This window comes from Balaenoptera acutorostrata, chromosome 2, assembly GCF_949987535.1.
Source record: "Balaenoptera acutorostrata chromosome 2, mBalAcu1.1, whole genome shotgun sequence".
In the NCBI taxonomy this organism is placed as follows: Eukaryota; Metazoa; Chordata; class Mammalia; order Artiodactyla; family Balaenopteridae; genus Balaenoptera; species Balaenoptera acutorostrata.
In genome coordinates, this window is record NC_080065.1 from 79,891,367 (window position 1) to 79,914,907 (window position 23,541).

Sequence of the window (23,541 nt, forward strand, 5' to 3'; positions counted from 1 at the left end):
AGAAAGTTAGGTCTGGGTATTATAGTTTTAAACTAAATTAGCTGGTAAAACTGTACTTTTAGCTATTGTGTTTTATTTGTTTGTTTATTTTTAAATAATAGGATAACATAGATACGTTTTCTGGTCGATACTTTCATATATTGTCAGCTCTTCTTCACCTTCACCCTCCTTGGAAGTCCCCAGCCATGTCAAGATATTACTTAGAGTTGTTTCAGTGTCCAACTTGTATGAAAGGGGCATGGTCTCTAATAGAAGTGCTTATCAGGTAAGGAATTTCACATGTTGAGGATGTTAAGTTTCATATAGTCAGGGTTCTGCTATGTATTTTTTAGATACTGATAAAAGAAGTACATTTCTTTTTAAAAAAATTTTTTTTGTGTGTGTAATGTTTGTGTGTTGTATTTATTGCAAAGGCCAAGTCTAAATTGGTCATGTTTGTCAATCATTTTATTAAAAAAAATTGTTGAATAAATATGTGAAATGGACTCACAGGAATGCCAAATCATTATTTGTTTTTATTTTATTTTCTAACAAAATAAGTTTGCATATTTTAAAAATTAAGAAAATGAATTTATTGGATATGAATATCATCAAATTTTGGTCATCAACAGTATAAACATTTGTAACTGTATACAATATCTGTTTTAGTGTTTCTGTTATATTTTTTCAGCTAGAAATTTGAATTTTGAAACTGAACTTAATGTTTCCTAAATATGTCATCTCTTTCATGCCTCTGCACATGCTGTCATCTGCCTAGATCCTTCCTTTGTCTTCCATATGTTAATCTCTTCAGAAATCCCTCCTATTTCTGCTTCTTTCTCTCAAACAGAAGTAATCATTTTTCTATGTCTTCTCTGATAGCTCTCTGTATCTGATAACCTTCCTTTGTCTTGTAGTACTTTATTTTTATCCAAATGTTCAGTTTTAGGGGGGTCCATAATAGTAAGAGAAAGGATACTTGACTAGCCAGGCAAAAGCTAGATCTGTGGTTACCTCTTTGAGATCATAGGGATTTACCTACCTTCTTGGTTGTGTTATATTTGAAGGAAACTAATCAGCTAGCTATCATGCATTTATTTATTCTTCAAAAAATGTTACTGAGTAGTTACTGGGAGCCAGGCATTGTGCTATGTTTCAGGGGTAAAAAGATAAAATAACAGTTCCCACACTTTTGAAGGTATAAACACCATTCTAACACAGTACTGTCCCAGCATAGGTGTAGGATGTGAGGATATATGGTTTACATATTTGCCATTCTTCCTAATTTACAAATCTGTTTCTTCCTTCGCTGTCATCACCTTTATTTAAAAAGCCTTCATTGCTTCTTATGTAAACTGTTGGCAATATCCACTTTATTCATCTTGATCCTACTTTTTCCCTTTATCTTCCAAAGTACACCAGTATGCTCTTTCCACAGTGGTCTTTTCATTTCCCAGATAAAAGTCCTTCATTAACACACATATCACCTGTAGAAAACATTTTAAATTCCTTAGCAAAACATGTAAGACCCTTCATGATTTAGCCCTATGTATGTCTCCATTCTTCATCATTTTCCCAGGCGTGCCCAATGACTGAACTATTTTCATTTCTTATCCCTTTGCTCTTATGTTTTCTCTGCCTATATAAACCTTCATTCTTGCCACCCTATAAATACCTGGCCTCTCCTAATTATCCTTTAAAATGCAAGTCAAATGCCACTTCCTATCTCTTGCCCTTTCCTTTGAGTTAAGTTTTTCACTTAAATCAGCCTCTGACTTTTTTTATTATTATTGTGGTAACATTGGTTTGTAACATTATATTTGTTGCATGTGTACAACATTATATTTCTATTTCTGTATACCTACAGTGTGCTCACCAGCAAAAATTGAGTTTCCATTTGTCACCATACAGTTGATCCCCTTCTCTCCACCCACCCCTCTACCCCTTCCCCTCTGGTAACCACTACTCTATTCATATCTGTGTTTGTTTTGGTTTGGTCTGGTTTGCTCAATTATTTTGGTCATTTGTTTGTTTGTTTTTTATATCCCACATAAGAGTGAAATCATAGGGTATATGTCTTTCTTAGTCTGACTTGTTTCACTTAACATAATACTCTCAAGATCTATCCATGTTGTCACAAATGGCAAGATTTTTTTCTTTTTTATGTCTGAATAGTATTCCTTTGTGTGTGTGTGTGTGTGTGTGTGTGCGTATCACATTTTGATTTATTCATTTGTTGATGGGCACTTAAGATTGTTTCCATATTTTGGCTAGTGTAAATAATGCTGCAATAAACAGAAGAGTGCGCATATCTTTTCAAATTAGTGTTTTCATATTCTTGGATAAATGCCCAGAAGTGGGATAGCTGGATCTTATGGTAGTACTGCTAAGTGGGATAGCTGGATCTTATGGTAGTACTGCTCTTAATTTTTTGAGGGATCTCCATACTGGTTTCCATAGTGGCTACACCAGTTTACATTCCCACCAACAGTGTATGCAACCTCCGACTTTCAGAAGAGTAGATGCTCAGTGTTAAACATCTCCCCCCTCAGTGCTTATAATGTCTGGAACATAATAAGTGCTTAATAAATGTTTGGATGAATTAATTGATGCTACAGGAAATGGAATTCAGGCAGCTTAAAAGTAGACTTTTTAATAAACAGATACCCAGGTTTAATTACAAAATAATTGGGTCTGTTGGGAATCTCGGGGAAGGTTCCCAGGAAAGTGGTAGGAATACAGATGAGCTGGGTGATACTCGTCTACTTCTGAGTGTATTTTTGTTTTTATGAATTTATTTATTTATTTATTTTTGGCTGCATTGGGTCTTCGTTGATGCGCACGGGCTTTTCTCTTGTTGCGGCGAGCGGGGGCTTCTCTTGTTGCAGAGCACAGGCTCTAGGCACGCGGGCTTCAGGAGTTGTGGCACATGAGCTCAGCAGTTCTGGCTCGTGGGCTCTAGAGCGCTGGCTCAGTAGTTGTGGCACATGGGCTTAGTTGCTCTGCGGCATGTGCAATCTTCCCGGGCCAGGGCTCAAACCCGTGTTCCCTGCATCGGCAGGCGGATTCTTAACCACTGCGCCACCAGGGAAGTCCCTGAGTGTATTTTTGAAATATTTCATAATGTGTGTTTTTAGAAAAAGAGAGAAGATACTATGGTATCCATCTCTGGCAGTTTTCAGATAGACTAAATAACTATATGGTCAAGGAGGATCTTTTAGAGCAGATTTGAGTATTAAATGGAGTGTTACATTTAATAGCTGTCAAGGGCCCCCCTAATCTGAGAGTGTGGTATTCAAAATAGATGGGGAAGATGGAGACAGAGGTACAGAGTTATAAGTACATTGTTGGTATAATTGATAATGAAGTTGGAAGAAAATTGTAATAAATGTTGTTGCCTGGACTATCTCTCTTAGTCCTGTAGTTCTGAGTAATTTTATGTTCTCTTTTAAAAAATACTATAGAACTGTGCTGTCCAACCCCATAGCCACTAGCTACATGTGACTATATTTAAATTTAATTAAGATTAAATAATTAAAAATTCAACACCTCAGTTTTGCACAAGCCACATTTCAGGTGTTCACTAGAACATATCCATCATCATGGAAAGTTCTGTTGGATAGGACTGCTGCAGAAGACAGAAAGAAAATAAATACTGAATTTTTAAAACTCTAAAAAAAATAGCTCTAAATGACCTTCATTTTACTAAATAATGAAAAAGAAAATAATTTTGAGTAAGAGGAGGATTATAGAGAGTATTATAAATTGAAAGTGTAACTGGTCATCTGAATCAAAAGGGTTTAATGAAATTCATAGTTTTTTTTCTTTTTCAGTGAAATAAAGAATACAAGGGGAGAGTACCAGATGGTTGTTAAACATTACAATCATTGAAAAATAGAGAAATTAGATCTCTATTATTAGAAAATTAACTGTCATGGGATATTTGACAGGGTTTAATTTTTAAAGAAAGAAAATATTAATAAAATTTTGTTGAATTTGCTTTATATTTTGTTGGAGCAAGCTTTATTAAAATTCCAATGTTTTTCTGAAAAAAAATACTTTGCTCACAAATTACTCAATGAGTTGTTGCATGTTATATAGATTGTTGGGTTCATGTTTTCCAGGTCTTGCCTTTTCAGTGAAAGTTTTTGTCATCAAATTTCAGAAAATATTATTGGTTCTAAGGTGCTCCACCTGACACTGCTCAAATTTTTCTTTAATTTAGTTGAAAGTGAAGTCCGACATCTGAGTCAAAAGTAAGTTTTAATCACCAAAAAACATTTTTTCTATATATTGTCTTATGTACCATTTTTCTAATTATTTATCTACATATTTCTAAAAACACCTTGTTTTCTAGTTTCCAGTATTTAGATTTATTTTAAAAACATATGTCTGGATTCAGTCCTTCAGTAGCTGTAAAGGTTTGTATGCTTTTTTCCTGTTTCCTTCATATTTTTATTTTTCACTAACTTACACATTTGGATAGGTACGACTGTTTTTATTTTTCAGAATTTGTATATTTTTGAATTCTTTAGTAATTGAATGCTTAAGTAAAAAGCTATACCAGGTTTTAATACTGAATCTATAATATCTGTAAGTTCTGCATATGTTCTAAAACCTGCAGTTGCATTAGTGTGTACTTGTTGATGATTATGTTGAAATGAAGCCATTTAAAAAATTTTGTCCTTTATTATAACTAGATATTATAATCCTTATATATTAATAGACTTTTATATATTCAGAAATTGCTAGAATTTTTTGGTTTTATGACAAAATATTATGCCTAATAACCATAATGATCAAATTAGCAGATATTATGCCTAGTAACTGTAGTGGTCAAATTGGCATAAAGATATACTTTTCATTCATATTTTTATTAGGTTGTATGACTGGTCAGATTCTCAGAGTCTGAAAATAACAGGAAAGGCAGTTCTTCTTGAAATCTTTTGGTCAGGAAGCGAGACCTCTGGGCTTTTGACCAAACCAGTAAATATGCTTTTGGAGTGGACTATATATTCTCACAAGGAAAAATGCAAGTCTAATGATGTAAGTAGGATTAATTTACAAATGAATATTGGCCTATGGAAAAAAGTACTTCTTTGAAGTATGCGTCTTTTTTCTTCCCTTTATTCTTTGAATTACTTGAAACAAATTAACATGCACCCAAATACATCGTTTTCTACTTCGTTTATCTAATTTTTAGGTAAAAGATTCTTACAGGCTGGTTTCATCATCTCACACTTGGCTGTAGTGCTACATCCACATTTGGACAGTTACTTGACCATTACTGCTAAGAAATCTATAGTTACTTATCACTCTAGATTTTTTTATTTTTGTACATTTTAATTTTTAAGGAACTTGTGATTATAAAAGTTGAGTGAATCCATACAACTTTTTGGTGTACTACTAATAAAAAGTTCCAATTGTTTTTAAAAACACCTTTCTGGATGTTAAGAGTTATTTCCTGAACCATTTCTTCATAAGTAGGTTTTGCTTGTTGTTAGAAATTCAGCATGCAGTGATTTTAGTATTATTATCTATATGAAGGGTAACTGGGAAAATTAAATGCAGAAAATATGTAAAGTGCATAGCAGCATACTGCTCCACATTTTAGGTGCATAATAAGTGTTAATCACCTTTCTTCTTTTCAAAATGAGCTGTTGGGGACTTTATTGTTTACACTTTTATATTATATCATTAATTTCTGCTCATTTTTTAAAATTCCTTTCTTTTACTTTCTCTTCTATCTTGAATATTTGAATCTTTTTTCTATTTAGTCTTTATTTCTAATATGTACACTTAATATAAATTGCCTTTTGAGTGGAACTTGAGATTCCTTGTGCAAGTTTTGATACTTTAATCTCTGGTGCTCTTATTGTTTTTTTCAAAGTGTTTTTTATTGTCAATTACAAATTCCCCTTTGATCCAAGAAATATTTTAAAAGAGTGTTTTAAAACTTCTAAATGGATGGCTTTTAGTTGTCAGTAGATTTTGTTTGTCTATGCTTTTGTTATTAATATCTAATAGTAAATTATAGTTAAAAAATGAGCCCTATATGATTTCCGCTTTCTGAAATTAACTCAACTTTTCTTTTTGACCTCATATAAGATTAGAGGCCAAAATGTGTTTTCTCTGTTATTCTACATTTTTCTCTATCACCTATTAGATCAAGCTTAAATGTTTTAATCAACTCCTCTGACTCTACCTTGGGAATTTGTTCTTTTTTTTTTTTTTTTTTACAGTGTCTGCTTTATATACAGTGATGCCTTCTTGTTATTCATGACTGATATATCATCATAATTGCTAGCTAGGTACTATTTTCTTTGGGGATAGAAAACATAGTAGGTGGAGTGGAGACCTCTGCTGTTAAATAGCCATGAAGTCTCTTCTAGCTTAAGGAAAATTCTTACATAGTTTCTCTTCTAATTTATTTCCTCTGATCCTTTTTCGCTCCTCTACTTTTTAAGTTCCAAATGAACTTATGTCACACCTCCTCTTTGTATCCTCTGTGTATTTTACCCTCTCATCTATATTTTCCATTTTATTCTATACTCGGAGCATTCTGGATAGTGTTTTCATCCAATTTCTAGTTCACTAGTCTCTTTTCCCCTATATCTAATATGATAAACACGGCTATTGCATTTTTTATTTTTTGTATTTTTCCCAGTTTTAGACTTTTTCCTTCCAAATTACTGTGATATATTTTTATGGTTTCTGGTTCCCTATGAAGTTTTCAAGGTTTTCTTTTGTCTTTGAACATGGCGATAATAGTTATTTTACAGTCTACGTCTGATAATTCCATATTCGACGTTTTTGTGAGTCTGTTTGTATTTGTTGTTTCTGCTGTTTCCTTCTTTCATGTCTTTTATATTCTCTTGCAAGCTAGTTATGCTTGACTGTGTGCCATAAATTGCATTTGAAAAATTATTTGTAGAAATAGTTTGTGGCAAAGACACAGAATATCTTCCTCTAGTGAAAATTTTGGTTGTCTGGTTCAAGGGTTCCTGGATAGTCAAAGTAAACTACAGGGCCACAGATACATGTTGTTTTTCTTCTGATTCATGCTTGCTTTGAGACTGAAGCCCTGCAGGGTGTCAGCATATTGGGCATTAGGCCTTGGGCTATGACTTTTATACTCCTTTTTCCCCTAGGCTCGAAAAACCACACCTCTGTATATCAGCTCTTTCTCTGGGGTCAGCAAATGTCCTTAGGGCAAAGTCAGCTAGCTTTGAATGCCTCACTTGGTTTTTACCTTCTCCTAGATCTTGGCTGAGCAATTCCTCTTAACTTTACTGAAGATGTTTTACATATTTTATTCAACATTTTAAGTTTTCTTCTATAAGATGGTTTATCTGAATTACCTAGGCCTCCATTATTAGAAACAGAAGCCCTTACTGATTTTTAAAAATTCTATTTAGGGAGTGTGTGAGGCATTCTTTAAAGAAAACATTCTTTTCAGGGCTCTTTTTTTTTTATTTTTTATTTTTAATTGGCATTAAAAAGGGAGGATTGTTTCTGGGTATAACTAGATGTCTAAGCTAAAACTGATAAAATCCTGATTATCATCTGCCTTTTTTCTACTGTTTAGACAATCGAATCATTAAGGATAGAAAATATTTCCTCGTTAAGGAACATTTCTTTTTTATCCATTTGATTATATAAATGAAATTGCTCTTTTATAATTGAAAACAATAATAAAACTGATGTTTTCACAGTTCTACTAAATCACCAAAGGACTACCACAGATAAGAATCTACTTAGGAAATACTAATGTAAATAGTAACAAATTCATACATTTTTAACTTGAAGATTTTTGTTCAGATTTATAAATAAATTTAACATTTGTGAAGCAATGTACAATAAATTGTAGCATCAGTTGTAATATGAGAACTGGTTTTAAACTTTGCAAATTAATATTTTATTTAACATTTGAATTGCTTAAATTCATATAAACTTTTTATTGTGGTACTTTATGTGTTAGAATTCATTATTGTACTTAATTAAATCTTTTTGGCAGTTTCCAATTTCAAGAATTCCATGCATGTTCACAGACATCATTTTCTGTACTGTAAAGCATTTGTATCTTGATTTGCTTAGTTGAAGCATTCAATTTAAGTCATTAGCTAAACAGAAGTCCTCAGTTTATGCTAATATTGTTTTGTCATAATGTCAATCAGAAAGTATTGCAGAGTGACACAGTGGCAATGAATTTCATTGTCATAATCTGAGAAAGCTTTGGGCTTTCCTTGGCAAAGAGCAGAGGTGGGATGTGTCAAGGTTATGGAGGAGGTACACATTTTACTAAGCTTGGTGGTTAGTTCTGCTTTTCTTTGTGATGTCCTTAAATGCTGTTTAACCATAACCCTACAATTATTGCTAGAAATGGAAGCTAGTTTCTGTTTAAAGATAAGGAAATTGAGGCTAAAGAGTATAAGTAACTTATTCAAGGTATCACAGCTTCTTAGGGCAAAACCTTGACTAGTGGCCAAGTCTCCACTGCAACATACTTTCTCTTACTTCACATGTCACTGTTTAAAATAGGAAGAGGCACAGTATGTACATTATGTTTGCATCTTTCTGCCAGAGGTACTAGAGGAGCAGTTTGTCATCTATTGCTGTGGGATATTGTGGAAAGCCCTAACCTGGGAGTCAGAGGCCAAGAATCAAGTTTGTTCTGCATTATGTACTGGTCAGTTTTTGGAAGATTGCCAAGTTTATAAACTGAGGGTTACTAGTCCTGGTAGATAATAGAGAACCGTATTGACAGAATGTCTTCTAATAGCCTTCACCTATTAGAAGGGAGATCTAAGGTAAATATATGTCATATGTGCAAATCATATCTATCTTTCATTTCTTTGTTAATTCTTAGGGTATTTATGTTCTGTTCTTTCAGCTTTAGCAAACATTTTGGTATTCCAAGAAAGCTTTTCTCTTTTGATGTTTTTTTTGCCATTTTCCCACTAATCCACTTCCAAAGCATATATATCCACGGTGCTAGAAATAGTAGCATTGTTAAGTTACAGTGAGTACAGTCCATAGCACAGCGTCTTGTTCCTATGGTTATAGTGAGTGTCATAGTTAAGAAAGTAGTGTAAAAGGATCCAAGAACCTGATTTGAAAGTATCTTTTTATATAAAAATTTTCTATGATGTATATGTGGTATGTGGTAGGTATGTTTAGCCAATGACACACAGGTAGAATAACTTTGTCAAATTTTTTCTTACCATGGTAAAGGAACTACAGTCTTTCCTTGCAGGTACTGTAAGACGTACCTATCTCTAACTGCTTAATAACAATAATTTCAAGGTGAATTGAATAGTAAGCAATATTGATACTCATTTGTGGTGTCAGGTGCACGTGTACATATATTTGCATCAGGAAAGAGAGAAAGTCTTACCTGGTTTGTTTTATGTTATTTTTACTTGATAGAGTGCTGGATTGTAGTTTATATGAGGCTTAGCTCTATGGGCTAACCTCATCTTCCCTATCCAGAGTCTTAGGACCAGGGAGCTGAAGTAACCCTGATTGAGATGGGGGAATACTTTGAGAAATCAAAATGTAATAGTCTCTTGCTTTCTTCCTGAGAAGTGTCATTGCTGATATTCAGATATACATTATGTTGGAAGGAACATTCTGTGGCATGGATATTGACATGATCATTTGCTAGTTTAAACAGAGGTTTTCATTGTCCCTGTTTTATGTTCTCTTGATAAATTGAACCATGAGAAGTAAAATCGCTCAGAGTGATCATCTACATTTTGGCTTTGCAAAGAATGGAGTTGGCTTCCTGCAAAGTTCGTTGAAGACTGGCTAAGACCCATACTCAAAGGAGTTATTTCTGGTCAGCTGCAAGGCTTGACACCTGTCAGGGTCCAAGGGAGGTGCGGGTATTTCCCCAGCCTGCTGATACGGCCGGTCCTGCTGCTCACTTCCCGTGTCACACAACTACAACTGCAAGGCTTAAACTCAGCCCTCTAATCAAGGCAGAAGGGGTCCTGCTGAGGCCCACTCATGAATCCTGACCTGACAGGATCAGGCTGTGGTCAGGGTTCCATATCTTGGCCCCTGATCATATCAGAAGGGCAGTGCTTCCCTAATCATGCAGCTTAAAATCCCCTTCGTCCCATTCTTCAGATTCTCTCTCCCACATTCTGATATCCAGCCTTGCCAGAATGCCATGTGCTACCCAACAGTGTGGTAGGGCAAAAGGGGACCTAGGCACCTGTTGAGGACCCTGTCTCTGTGGATTTTCCCTCAATAAACACTGTTTCAGCGGGCCTGATGTATGTGCTGCTTGACCATTTGTCCTTGTTTGTGCAACAACCCAAAAACAGCACTTCAGTTCTGAAATCATTTAATAGCTTCTTGCGCTAGGAATGACAGCTTAATGAAATGCTGTACATACCTATAAGAACCTTGTCTGCTGAGGGCAGGAGAAATAAATCCTGTAGTCACTGAGGGTTCAAAGTGCTGGAGATTTCTCTGTCAGTAATCTCATATCAGGTATAGTATGGGGCAGAACATAGCAGTTATCTATTTGGATATCATAACATTTATTAAAACCCTTTCACATGGCTTCTCCCCAACTGTTAATTTAGTGATTTTTTTCACACATCCAACACGCCTAGACAACAAATACCAAAAATGTAAGAATTTCAACTAGTTTTAATGTCATTGTGGAAAAGTGTTTATGTTTAAATCAAAGGTGTTTAAAAATATTATTTTCACACCTCTTCATCTTCATAGTTTATGGATTAGAAAGATATTTTTAAACACCAGTGTGAAGCATGCTTATTGTAAGTAAGGTTTGTGTGCCTTGCTGTATTTCTTACAGTAGTTTAATAATGTTAATATAGAAATGATGATATAAAAGAATATGTATACTTTTAAAACTGATATCTATACCTCTAAGTTAGGTAATGGTATTTGATATAATTTAATAGTTAAAATTTGATGAGCCGATTTTTTTTTTTTTTTTTTACAACAAAGTACAATCTTGCTTGTTAAAGCTTGTATGCATTGTGTTTTTCAAGTCTTTTTCTGGCGAATGCCATTTAGGGAAATGTAAAGGTTAATTTTATACATAAATAGTAGGGGTGGCTAAATCTGTCTCTTTTTTTATAGTCATATATTCTTGTTAACAGAAATACTTCCTCATTGTTTTTTTTTTTTTTAAAGGATTTTCTTATTTATTTATTTATTTATTTATTTATTTTTGGCTGTGTTGGGTCTTCGGTTCGTGCGAGGGCTTTCTCCAGTTGCGGCAAGCGGGGGCCACTCTTCATCGCGGTGCGGGGACCGCTCTTCATCGCGGTGCGCGGGCCTTTCTCTATCGCGGCCCCTCCCGTCGCGGGGCACAGGCTCCAGACGCGCAGGCTCAGCAATTGTGGCTCACGGGCCCAGCTGCTCCGTGGCATGTGGGATCTTCCCAGACCAGGGCTCGAACCCGTGTCCCCTGCATTAGCAGGCAGATTCTCAACCACTGTGCCACCAGGGAAGCCCTTCCTCATTGTTTTAATGGAATTATTGCCTGACTAAAGCACTTGACACCATTGGATAAAGTTATCTTAAAAGTTTGTTACAAGCTATCCGTATATAAGTCCTGGAAAATTTGTTTTATTAACTTTTGTCATACAGATACAGATTTAGATGTAGATATAGAGCAGGGGAGGAAGGAGGGAAGGAAGGAGATGGAGAGAATGGAAAGAGGGAATTAGTTTGCTAGGTTTCTTAAGAATACCTTTTGGCATTAGCATACCCTGTTTTTTTAAATAGCTATGTTTTGCCTCAACAAGTATTCAAAATAATAGAAATAATACATTTCAGTATGTTTTAGTAATATTTTTCCGATCTCAATGTTAGGTCTTCAAGCATGAACTAGCTTACTTATTGACTGGAATTCTTGGAGCAGCAATAGATTATTGGATTGTCCTTGGTCTTAAGATGGGTAGAAACGTGATGCGACACATGTCTGATGACTTAGGAAGTTACGTTTCCCTTTCATGTGATGGTAAGTGTGTCTATGTTACATGAGCCTTCTTCCCCGCACACATCATTTATTATTCAAAAATAGTATTTTGATGCTTTCATAAAAATTTAATATTATAGCATGGAAAATAGTACATGGAAATAAATTATTATATATTTATATATAATGTTATTAATGTTTTCCTTAATCCTACAAAAAAAAATTAAAATTAAGCCGTTCTGTGAAAGTAAATATTTAGACAAATTTAAAATCAGTTTATTCTCTTTTCATTGAGGAGATAGATTTGCTTTTTTATGTTTGGTGTTTTAGAATCTCACATGGTAGAAACTATTTTCAGTACCTTTAATACTTCTAATCGTTCACCTAGAAAGCATTATCTGTCTGTAATGTTGTCTGCGCCATATGAACAGTTTATAGGTCTCTTCCTGCATAAATACTTAACAGTATTAAAAAATGAAAATCTTTGGATCAGAATACTTACTATGTTATAAAGCCACTTGGATTAACTTCGGCTATATCACTGGTTAAAACATTTTGACCCTGTACCTGTTGCTGTGTAATTTTTCTTATTATATAACAAAAAGCTGCCATATTTATTTTCCATTGAGTCTGGCGATCTAACAAATTAGCATGGATGAAGCAAATAAAAGTAATACAAATGTATAATTTTCTCACTCTTCCTCCTCCCTGCGTTATCTAATTTTAAAGTTTCCTCTAAAGTAATAGGAATATTATTTAAGCAATATGATGACAGAACTCATCTTCACATGCTTACCTTATGAAAGGTTCTACCTAACTCTTTTGGGTCTCCAGGCTTCTATAAGATTTTATGTGTACATTCCTTTTTTTTAATATAGTTGATGTACAATATTATGTTTCAGGTGTACTACATGATTTGACATTTGCATACATTAGGAAATGATCACCACCATAAGTCTAGTAACCATCTGTCCACATACAAAGTTATTACAGTGTTATTAACGTTTATGTACATTCTTACACTTCAAAGCCAGTTTAGGGCCCTATGAACCATTTCCTTCTTCCCTCCCTTTCTTCTTTTCTTTCCTTCCTTCCTAAATTTCTAAAATGAACATATTTTAAAGCAAGTGAACTTCTGTGCCTCTCAAATATAAAAGATGATTTTTATATACTTAAAAATATTTTAGACTGCTAAGTAAGTATTCTGTTTTGTTACACGTGTTTCATTGCATCTTGGTTTTATATAAAAGAAAAAGTTCTTGAATATGCTGTCGATCACTTTAATACTTTGAAGAGAGATTCTAGAATAGAAATCCACGCTCTAACTGGGTTCAGGATTTATTCGATGATGCCCTCTGCAAAGAGAGGTCTCTTCTTATAGTACTGAAGTTAGAAGATTTTTATCTAAAGCATTTTATCTTCTTTTTTTCCTCTTTCTTTTTCATTGAGCTGAAGGGTGATTACTGTTCCTTTTGTGAAGTAGCTGTCCTTTGTTGCATGACTTTTTAACATTTCTTAGCTCAAATTCAATCTTCCTTCAGAACCCTTTCTTATCATTTCTTTCCCACCATTCCTACTAGATCTTTTTTTTTCCTTTTTTTCCATTTTAGAAACAGCAGAATTCTGGCATTATTTGCTAGCATGGGAACTAAACATTCAGCTAAAAGGATTCCCTGTTTTCATTCCATAATGAAACTTCTTTGAGTTTGGGGACCCCAGGATAGAATTAGCAGTGCCTTTACAGACTATCAGTGTATTTACATGTGTTGTTTCCAGTGTGTATTGGTTACCTCTAGGGAAATATAACTTATCTTAGCCAAATGCATGAAATAATGAGCCTTGTGTTAACAAGGTTCTACTACATGTTAATGCATCAGCTTTAATGCTTTCTTTAATCATAATCGAATGTCCCTTCACTTTAAAGCAAGGCATTGTTATCCAGTTACTCCCAGTTTTCACAAGTTTCAACTCAACAAATTTGAGCCTGTGACTGACTTAAGCTAAAATTAGACTTTAATGTTACCATTGTAATCCTGTCGACAGACTGAGTGATTACTTTGCTCTCAATATGTTTGATCACTAATATTCAAAACTACAAGAGATTTAACTATATCCCCATTTGAAATGTGTGTTTAAGCCTTTCCTTTCTCTTCTCAAGGCACACACAGTTGGTTTCTTAGGCTTCCAATTAAGCCATAGATAGGCAGTTTTAAAAATTTAACATACATATCTAAAAATGGTTCAAATTAATAATCTTCCTAAATTTTTGTTAGTACATCTTGATTTTAAGCCTTTGTCAAGAGATAGAAATCAAGTGAATAGTTTATCCTTAAGAGAGCAGTAGCTTTTCTACAGCTAATATGCAAAGTTAAACTGTATAATACAGAGCTTGTAGAATAATACACTCATCCCTACAAGTGAACCAGGTGTTCTAATAATGTCCTTTTGGTCAATATTTTGCTCTTTTGATTGAGAACCATTTCTTTTTCTCTGTAGATACTCCATAGTTTGTATGTTTGTTTGTTTGACCATGTCTTTGCATTATTCTTCAGCTCAGTTAAACTATTATTTGCTTTTCCTAAGTCATTAGTAAAGATGTTATAATTTGGCTGTTATATAGCTTCCAGCTGAAGATATTGGTCCATCTTTCTCATTTATGACAAATGAAGTTTTGGTTTTTTTCTAGTCCAAAAGTATAAAATACATATTGTGATACTACTCAGATTCAGATCTATTGAATTAATTTTAGTTTAGTAAAATTGTTGTTAGCTGTTAATTGTTTTGTAGAAAATTATGGCAGAAGATATTTCAGTAGATAAGTAAAATGCTTTCTTGTTTCCATCAGATCTCATGTCCAGCAGTCCCACATAGATGCCATTCTCTCTTGTTTCTAAACACTTTGAACAGAAAGAGTTTCCTTATATCCCCTTCTATATTTTACCATCAAGATCTGAAATTTCTGTTTTGTGCCTAATTGAAATTCCTGATGTATTGGCTTAAAATAGGGGTTGACAAACTTTTTTTGATAAAATACAAGATAGTAAATATTTTTAGCTTTTCAGCTCTACCATCTCTGTCCCAACTACTCAACTCTGCCCTAAGAAAGCAGTGATACACAGTACATAAATCAACATGGCTGTGTTCCAGTAAAACTTTATTCATAAAAATAGGCAGCAAGACATAGTTTGTCAATCCTTAACTTCAGTTTATTTCTGCTCCTGTTTTCACTGGGAAGAAAACATGTCATCAGAATTTACTATAATATTTTTCACATCTTTAGAGAACTTTAATAAAGCTTCCTTTGCCTTTCTCAGGCTACGTCATTATCTTTTCCTGAGAGTTTTTCCAAACCTTTATTGGCTTTTTTTTTTACTGTCTATTTTAATCCCTCTCCATGCTTCAGACCTTTTCCAAAAATATACACTTTTATAATTTGACTAATCATCTCAATCAAAATGTTTCTGTTGCCTTCATTTGTTCAACAAATTTTTATTGGCATTCTAGCAGGCATTGAGCTAAACACTTCATATACAGTGGAAGAGGGAAACAAAATATGATCCTTGCCTTTTTGGAGCTTTCGGTGGGAGAGGCAGACTGTAATTAAGTTAATGTAATGTAAATACATCATTTTAAAACGCTTAGTGCTCCAAATAAGAAAAACTAGGTGTTGAGGTGGATGAACTTATTTTATGTAGAGTGGTCATGGAGAGCAAAACCTGAAGGATAAGTAGGAGTTTGGCAGAGTCAGGGAAATGTATTCCATTCAGAAGACACAACATGTACTAAAACTCGGAGATAGGAAAGAGTTGGGCCTGTCTGAAATCTTTTGATGCCTGGCTGATGACAAGCAGCAAGGAGAAGAGTGGCCACAGTAAAGCCAAAAAAGTAGTAAAGGAGCTTGAGCAGGAACTTCTAAGCCCTATTTAAGGGTTAGAAACCATTTTTAAAAGGGAGTGGCATGATCTAAGTAACTTTTTTAAAAAAGATCATCCTGGCTTGGCTCTCCAGTTATTGCTATCTGCCAGTCATTCTTTCATTTATCTATTAAGTACTAAATGTTTATTCTGTGCAAGCTACTAACCTACTAGCTGTGAGGGCAATAAAAATGATCCTGCCATTGAAGGTCTTAAAGTCCAGGGGTTAAGTTTCTTTCTTTCTTTTTTTTTTTTTTTGTTTAACTTTTTATTTTATGTTAGAGTCTAGTTGAGTAACAATGTTGTATTAGTTTCAGGTGTACAGCAAAGTGATTCAGTTTTACATGTACGTGTATCTATTCTTTTTCAAATTCTTTTCCCATTTAGGTTGTTACATAATATTGAGCAGAGTTCCCTGTGCTCTACACTAGGTCCTTGTTGGTTATCCATTTTAAATAGAGCAGTGTGTACATGTCAGTCAGGGGTTAAGTTTCTTAAGTTCTCTTGTTCATCTCTTATTGATCATTCCCTTCAAGTGTGTGTTACCTGGTCATATGTGGATCCATTATAGTTTGTATTTGCTATATCTTTAAAGCTACCAAATGTTATTTCTAGGTGAATAACTCCATTTAGAAGTTCCACTGTGGGCTCGTTGCTTTTGAACTGTACAGTACAAGTTATTTCTGCTTTGCTTTTGCCTCTGCTTAGAGTTGATACGTAAGATCAGTTGGTTGTAGTAAAGTCTGTGATGATAGATGTGCTTTTTTTTAATGTGTATAACTAGAGATTTAATATTGAAAAGATCTTTTGCTGCTCATCCTTCAGTTTGTTGCTTGCATAGTTTCAGATAATACTAGCAGCCTAGTAGGTTGTAAGTAGTCAGTTGTAACAAAAAGTTGTAAATAACTCCTTTCTTGTTTCCAATTCTTATAAATTATATCTCTGTTGAGGCCATATTTGGACAGGATTGTTTGAATTCAGCAACCATATGTCTGTGTGGGGCTAGGTGGGTCTATTTAACATCTGACTGGAGCCATTTGCCCATATGGCAGTCTGCCACAAGCAAGAACCTCAGATCTCTTTAGTCCAGGCAGTTTCTTTCTTAGCCTGGCCACTGTTTATGTTTGGGACCAGATAATTCTTTATTCTGAGGGGCTGTCCTGTGAACTGTAGGACAGTTGGTAGCATGCCTGGCCTTTGCCTACTGGTTGCCAGTATACTTCTCTCCCCAGTTGTGACAACCACAAATTGCCAAATGTTCCCAGGGGCAAAATTCCTCCTTAAACTGTTGTTCTTCTCCACACCCCACCCCCATCCCACCCCAAGTCTCCTTCCCTCATTGAAAGTCAGGCGAGGACTGCAAGGACACCAGAGGCCCTAGCCTTTTGGGAAGGCATCTGAGAAGGACAGGATTTCACTGGGTGTCTGTGAAGTCTGCTCAGCCAAGGGAACTCAGCTCCTGAGTAAAGACTTCAAATTTAAGCTTTATACTGCTATTAAGTTTATTATTCTGTCCAACTTTTAAAATGTATTTTGACCTGTTATGTTATTTTGCTAATTTTATTGACTTTTTCTGATTCTTTATTCTTCCATTATTTGTAGTTAATTTTAATCTGCCTTATTGTATATCAACTTTTTTCATCCTGTTTTGCTTAATTTTAGCTTTTTTAGTATTCTATTGATTGATTGTTTATTCTTTACCATTCCAGTGTATTATCCATTCTGTTACTTAAGCAGAGAGTATTAATAGAGAAATCATAACATTAAATTTACAAGGGAAATAGTCACTTCAGTCCTTTATCACTTTCAATTCATGTATATATTTATGTATTTCCATATTATTGGAGAACTTGAGGATTTTAGAATGAAGAGATTTGAGACTGTTGGTGTGTTTGTTGTTTGTTTGTTTTGTCATTTAAAATTATACTCCTCTCCTCCACTTGGTATAATACAGTGGGTGCAGACTTCTAAGGAAATTCTTATGCATTCTCGTGTCTTACGTTATCCCTCTTCTTTACCTTTCCTCCTTCTCTGCAGTGATAGGATTCATGGATGTTGTCGGGGAAAAATGTCTTCCTATCAGCTCAAGACTGATCAGTGCAAATTAAATACATGTGTGCCCATTTAAAAACCAAGTACCAGTTTTCCAAAGACACAGCCCTATTGTGGGAAGAGATCTTTAACATTAATTGGAAAGTATAGTGATAAAAGTCCATGTCTGTCTATCTATTCATGTATCATCTATCCATTCATGTGTGTACATATACATATATATAAAATTTCAAGACTTTTATTTAAAATAATAAAAAGTAATGATTGTTTCAAATGTGAGAACATGTGCCATAAAAATTTCTCTTGAAGGGCAAGGAATAGGAATATTATCTGTTTTTTGTGGTTTAAAATTATGTGGGTGAATCTTACTGCTATAGGAATCATCGTTTGAATGAATAAAGTCCATGAAGGAAATAGTCTATAGAAAGAAATTTTATAAGGTGTAGCAATAACTATGTTTACTTCTCTTGTTTTCTATAGACTTTTCTTCACAGGAATTAGAGATTTTTATTTGTTCCTTTTCCTCCTCCTGGCTTCAAATGTTTGTTGCAGAGGCAGTCTTTAAAAAGTTGTGTTTACAGAGTTCCATTAGTATTTCTTCTGAGCCACTCTCTCTTCAGAAAATGGTAAGCACCACTCTATTTTAGTTCTTTTAATTTTTAAGAAGTAAGTTTATTAATTCAATTTTTAAATATTCTTAGTTATTCTAATAAATGGACAGAGCATATTAATCATAAATCTTTCAAACATATATAAAAGCAGGTAGTTTTCTTCCTCAAAATGGAATAATTAGTGAATAGAAATTTTAATTACTTGAGAGTAATTAAGAATTGGTAACAGAATAATTATACAAGAATCTTTATATCACTTGCCACAGTACGTAAGATTATTATTTTGGAAAGACCTCGATCCAGAAACATTCTACATAGTATTTAATGGTATTTAAAAAGCAAAATTTGCACATGACGCCAAAGGTTATTCCAGTTATCCTATGTATATACACATATAAACTTGATTTGATCCAAGGTTTTCCAGTTTTATCTTGGCTATCTTTAGCCATTATTGATATCTAATATCTCTAGCAGTTTCTTCAACAAATGAGAAATATGCTTGTTAATAATTGGTCAGATTGGGCGAATACTGTTTGCAACAATCCTTGTCTTCAGTACTTTTGCGCTCCTCATTCCGTTTGTTCCAGACTTCTTTTCTGTTGAAGGAAGACATTACCAAAATGGAAATGACCAAATACCAGTTGTACTTAAACCATAAATACTAAAAATAGGCTAATTATAACAATTTGGGCATAAGATTCATCAAAAGAACTTTCCTAAATGAGTGTCAAATTTGAATTCAAAAAACTAATTATTTTGAAGAAGGCATTTTTCTTGTGTATGTCATATTGACTTAATGACATGGAACTAGCAGCTTTCTTAATATTTTAGCATGTTCATATGAGATAGGGTGGCAACCATAGTGATGGAACCAAGAAAATATAACTAAATTTAATGGTGAAATGAATCAAGTAATTTCTTTTTACTGTTTCCAGGTTTTTGTAGTTGAGAAAGCAATATAATATTATTTTGCAACAGGTATATTCCTATTTGCCAGCTTTGGGGAAAACTGGTGTGCATGGGACTGGAAAGATGCAGATACCAAAGAAAATAGGACCGCGGCCTTGCTTTGAATCTCAGAGGGCTTTAATAATGCTGAATGGTGCTAAACAGAAACAAGTTGAAGGGCTGCCAGAGTTACCGTAAGTGATGCTTATATACCAGCTATGCTTTGTTTTCGAGTGCAGCTCTTTTTCTTAGGCATTTCTTGAACTGTATCTTTATCTGAGATGTTGTCTGAATTATACTGATAGCAGAAAACTCAGTTTTATACCTATAAATGCACATGATCAACATTTTCACTTTCTTTAATTCAAGGTACACACTTTCTTTCTATTAAGTCTTTTTCAAAAGAAATAAAACTCATCAAATTATTGTTCCACTCAATTTTTGCCTTGTGATTTAAATTACTACTTGTATATAATATAGGTGGGATTTCAGAATGCATCGCCATGTGAGATACTCTGAGTTGTTACAATAGCTCTCCCCAAATGAGAAACCTCCTCTAAAAGTATGCTATATAAAATTCAGAAAACCTGAAATCTTTTTAGGAAGAAGAGGATAGGGTTAGAATATGAACATAAGAATAGGGAGTAGGGGCCTGCATTTTGATCTTAGCAGTTTGCTTTAGTCTCTCTGCCAAATATGGTTTACTTGGTCTCGTCTGCTTTACTGGACATTCAATATTCATAAACTTTTCGGTGGGCTGTTGGGTGCAAGGGTAATAAAATGAAAATTAATGCATAAAATTTGTTTCTGTACAGTTGAAATAAATATAAAAATAGAAAGCAGTAAAGATTTGAATGAATAAGGGGGTTTAAATTAAAAGAAGGCTAGTTTTTTTTTTTTTTTTTTTTTTTTAACTCACCATATAATTTGTGCTTCTACGCCTTGGTGAGAAACAAGCTTTCATTATGTCTTACTTTCTTTTCAGAGAGCTGAATCTTGCTAAATGTTCCTCATCATTAAAAAGATTGAAAAAGAAGTCAGAAGGAGAATTGTCATGTTCCAAGGAGAATTGCCCCTCTTTAGTTACAAAGATAAATTTTCACAAGACTAATTTAAAAGGTATTCCAAATGTCTAAATTAATTTATGCTAGGAACTTTTCCTGGTTGTAGTCAGTATTTGCAAGTTTTACACACTGGCCCTGATGAATGCGTGAACTTAAATATTGGACTAGGTCCAGGAAATACCTTCCTGGAGAGCATATTATTTTTGTGAGCAGCCATTTATACAAAAAAAATAAATAAATAAAGTGTTTAATACCTGGTGTAATAGAGTATTCCTCCCTTCTTTTCTCCACCTGCCTTTTCAAATATTAAACACTGTGTAGCTTATGTTGAGCTCATTCCAGACTTGCCTGCCTTACTTTTCTATTCCACCTCAACCTGTGCTGCTTAGGATCAGTGTCTTGTGATTTGAAAGTATAATTCAGTCTTCATCTCTTTCAGTCCTAGACGTTTTGTGAACAAAGAATGAGAAGTAGGCTATGTTACATAGCTGTGTTAAGCATATGGACTCTTTTCTTCCAGGCATTGAGCCCAGACTATGAAATGTGCTTGGCTTTTGGTTCTAACTATACTGGAACCTAAGTACCTAAAGGGATGGAGTAACAAGAATAGTGTTGTAGTAATTCACTCTGGCACTTCTTTTACTTAGGTACCCCTTAACTCAAAATTATAAATTACTTCCAAGAGTCTGTATCTGGCCACAGTAAATTGCTAAGTCTCTTGTTTATGAGCTATATCGTGTTTTTAATACAAACATTATCATTATGGCACCAAGCTTTCATCATCTTTCAACGTGAGATGAGTTTATAATAGCGTATCACAAATTCAAACTAAGTGGCCGTTTGGCTCAAAATATGAAAAATGTATTAAATGTGTACTCAGATATTAACTTCACAAAACAGTGTCCTTTTTCTTTGTTTATTGTGTCAGAAAGTAAAATGAATATGAATGGCTTTAAGCTGAACAGCAGAAGGAACTGGAGGGAGGAAGAGAATTGAGAAATAGTAGAGAAAAACTTCGAAAGCTTTTCAATGCTTGTTAAAGAAATGTTTTGGTAGAAGTTACAGAGATAATCTGTAAAACTGAACACTGGAAAAATGTGCTACTTAGTATTTTATAGCAGGAAAGAGTTTGATTCAGTATGTATTTCATTTGCTTTCAAAGCAGTTATTATGTTTTTTTAAACTCCCCTTACCTCAAATTATCACTTATATCTTATTAATCTTGCTTACAGCAGAGAGGGATGTATTCAATTTTAGGCAGCAGGCACTAACTGCACCCCTCCTAGAAAAGACTTTGCCATTCTATTTGTCATTCTTGTTCAGCTTTAAATGGTACTAGGGATTTTTTTCGTGTGTGTGCATGTGCGTGTGCGTGTGTGTGTGTTTATATTAAGATTCCCCCATTTCTCCTTCTCTGTGCTGCTGTAGCCAAGCCAGACAGCCTATTGAGAAGCAGCAAACCATCTGTTAATGGATTTGAAGTTCTGAATTACACTTGAGTGTGTAGAGGCACTCATGCTTAGCCAGAAACATTCATTTGAATTAAGCTATAAATGCTGTATAAAAAAGAGCCATACATTTAACGTAGGTTCATGAATAAATTTAAGAGAGGGCAATTGCACTTTAAACTTTTATTGCTGCAAAACCCAGTATATTTGGTGTTCTCTGATCATTTGAGGGTTTTATAGCAGGATTGAAACTTCAAACCTTGAACTAGGGGGAGACAATGCCTGTATTAAACCTTTAGTAGAATTTCATTGCTGAATTGCTGATAGAACAGAGAGGCTCTATGGATTGGTGGGGTTCCCTCCCCCCTCTTTTTTTTTAATGTGAGAGATGTTTAAACCAATCAAAAGGAAAACTCAATAAATAATTTTCTGGCATGGGGCCAGATCTCCTAGTTCATGCCCTTTGATTATTTTCTTTAGTTGATATCTTGTCTTCTCTGGAATAATCTATTAATTTTTTATGGCAGGAGAAACAGCCCTCCATAGAGCTTGCATAAATAACCAAGTGGAGAAATTGATTCTTCTTCTCTCTATGCCAGGAATAGACATCAATGTTAAAGGTAAGTTTTAAATCTTTGTTGTCTAATTCAATGTCTTAATATTTGTGATATTAAATAGTTTAATTTCAACATTAAGAAAAATCATTTAAGTATATTTACCTAACATATCTTTAAAGTATTGCTAGTAGCAAAACCAAGAAATTCATCACATATTGATGTATAATAGTGCACAACCATTTTTTGACATCTATATTTTGATCAGATCCCAACATCAATATTTTAAAATAGTTTTTAATTTATTTTTTACAGTTAGAAATATGATTACACCCTAGGCATTTTTATCAAAGCATTCTATTTGTATATGAGGCACTTGGAAAGTCACACTGATAAGGGAAGTAGAATATCAATACTTCACTACCAAAAGTCCTACTTTTGCTGTTTTAAAATTTGCCTTGATTTCTAATTTAGACAATGCTGGCTGGACGCCTTTGCATGAAGCCTGTAACTATGGCAACACAGTATGTGTCCAGGAAATTTTGCAACGTTGTCCAGAGGTAGATCTGCTCACTCAAGTGGACGGGGTGACTCCTTTGCATGATGCACTGTCAAACGGACATGTAGAAATTGGCAAGCTGCTACTCCAGCATGGGGGTGAGTGCATTTATGCTAAACGGGTTATGATAAATTATCCAGTTTTTTGATGAATCCCTTAGAGGTAGAAAGTATTTTATATTTTAAGCACTATAAGGAAAGATGCCTTTATTACATTTTAATGAAAAAGTAAAGATGAAAAGTCTGCTAGAATGTAAGCACCTTTTATTTACTGAGGATAAAAGCCTTTTCATAACATGTATTTATTTATTGTATTATTAAGCCTTTTTACCTTTGTTACGAGAGTGTATTTTGAATTGGGTGTGTTGGTTTTTATTATTAATCCTTTTACTTAAAGTGTGTAATGTCTGTAAACCAGCCGTTTCTGAAAGCTTATTAATAAATG

General features: G+C 34.1%; 1 protein-coding gene across 1 annotated transcript in view; it reads left to right on the plus strand.

Moving 5' to 3' along the window:
- SLF1 (SMC5-SMC6 complex localization factor 1) overlaps nt 1-23,541 on the plus strand; it is a 60,164-nt gene that overhangs the window by 33,296 nt on the left and 3,327 nt on the right. Inside the window, exons 12-20 of the mRNA XM_007197439.2 lie at nt 102-265; nt 4,104-4,235; nt 4,860-5,025; nt 11,842-11,989; nt 18,394-18,539; nt 19,503-19,666; nt 20,458-20,591; nt 22,512-22,604; nt 23,013-23,195. Coding sequence (XP_007197501.1) covers nt 102-265; nt 4,104-4,235; nt 4,860-5,025; nt 11,842-11,989; nt 18,394-18,539; nt 19,503-19,666; nt 20,458-20,591; nt 22,512-22,604; nt 23,013-23,195 — 1,330 coding nt within the window. The remainder of the gene's footprint in view (nt 1-101; nt 266-4,103; nt 4,236-4,859; nt 5,026-11,841; nt 11,990-18,393; nt 18,540-19,502; nt 19,667-20,457; nt 20,592-22,511; nt 22,605-23,012; nt 23,196-23,541) is intronic.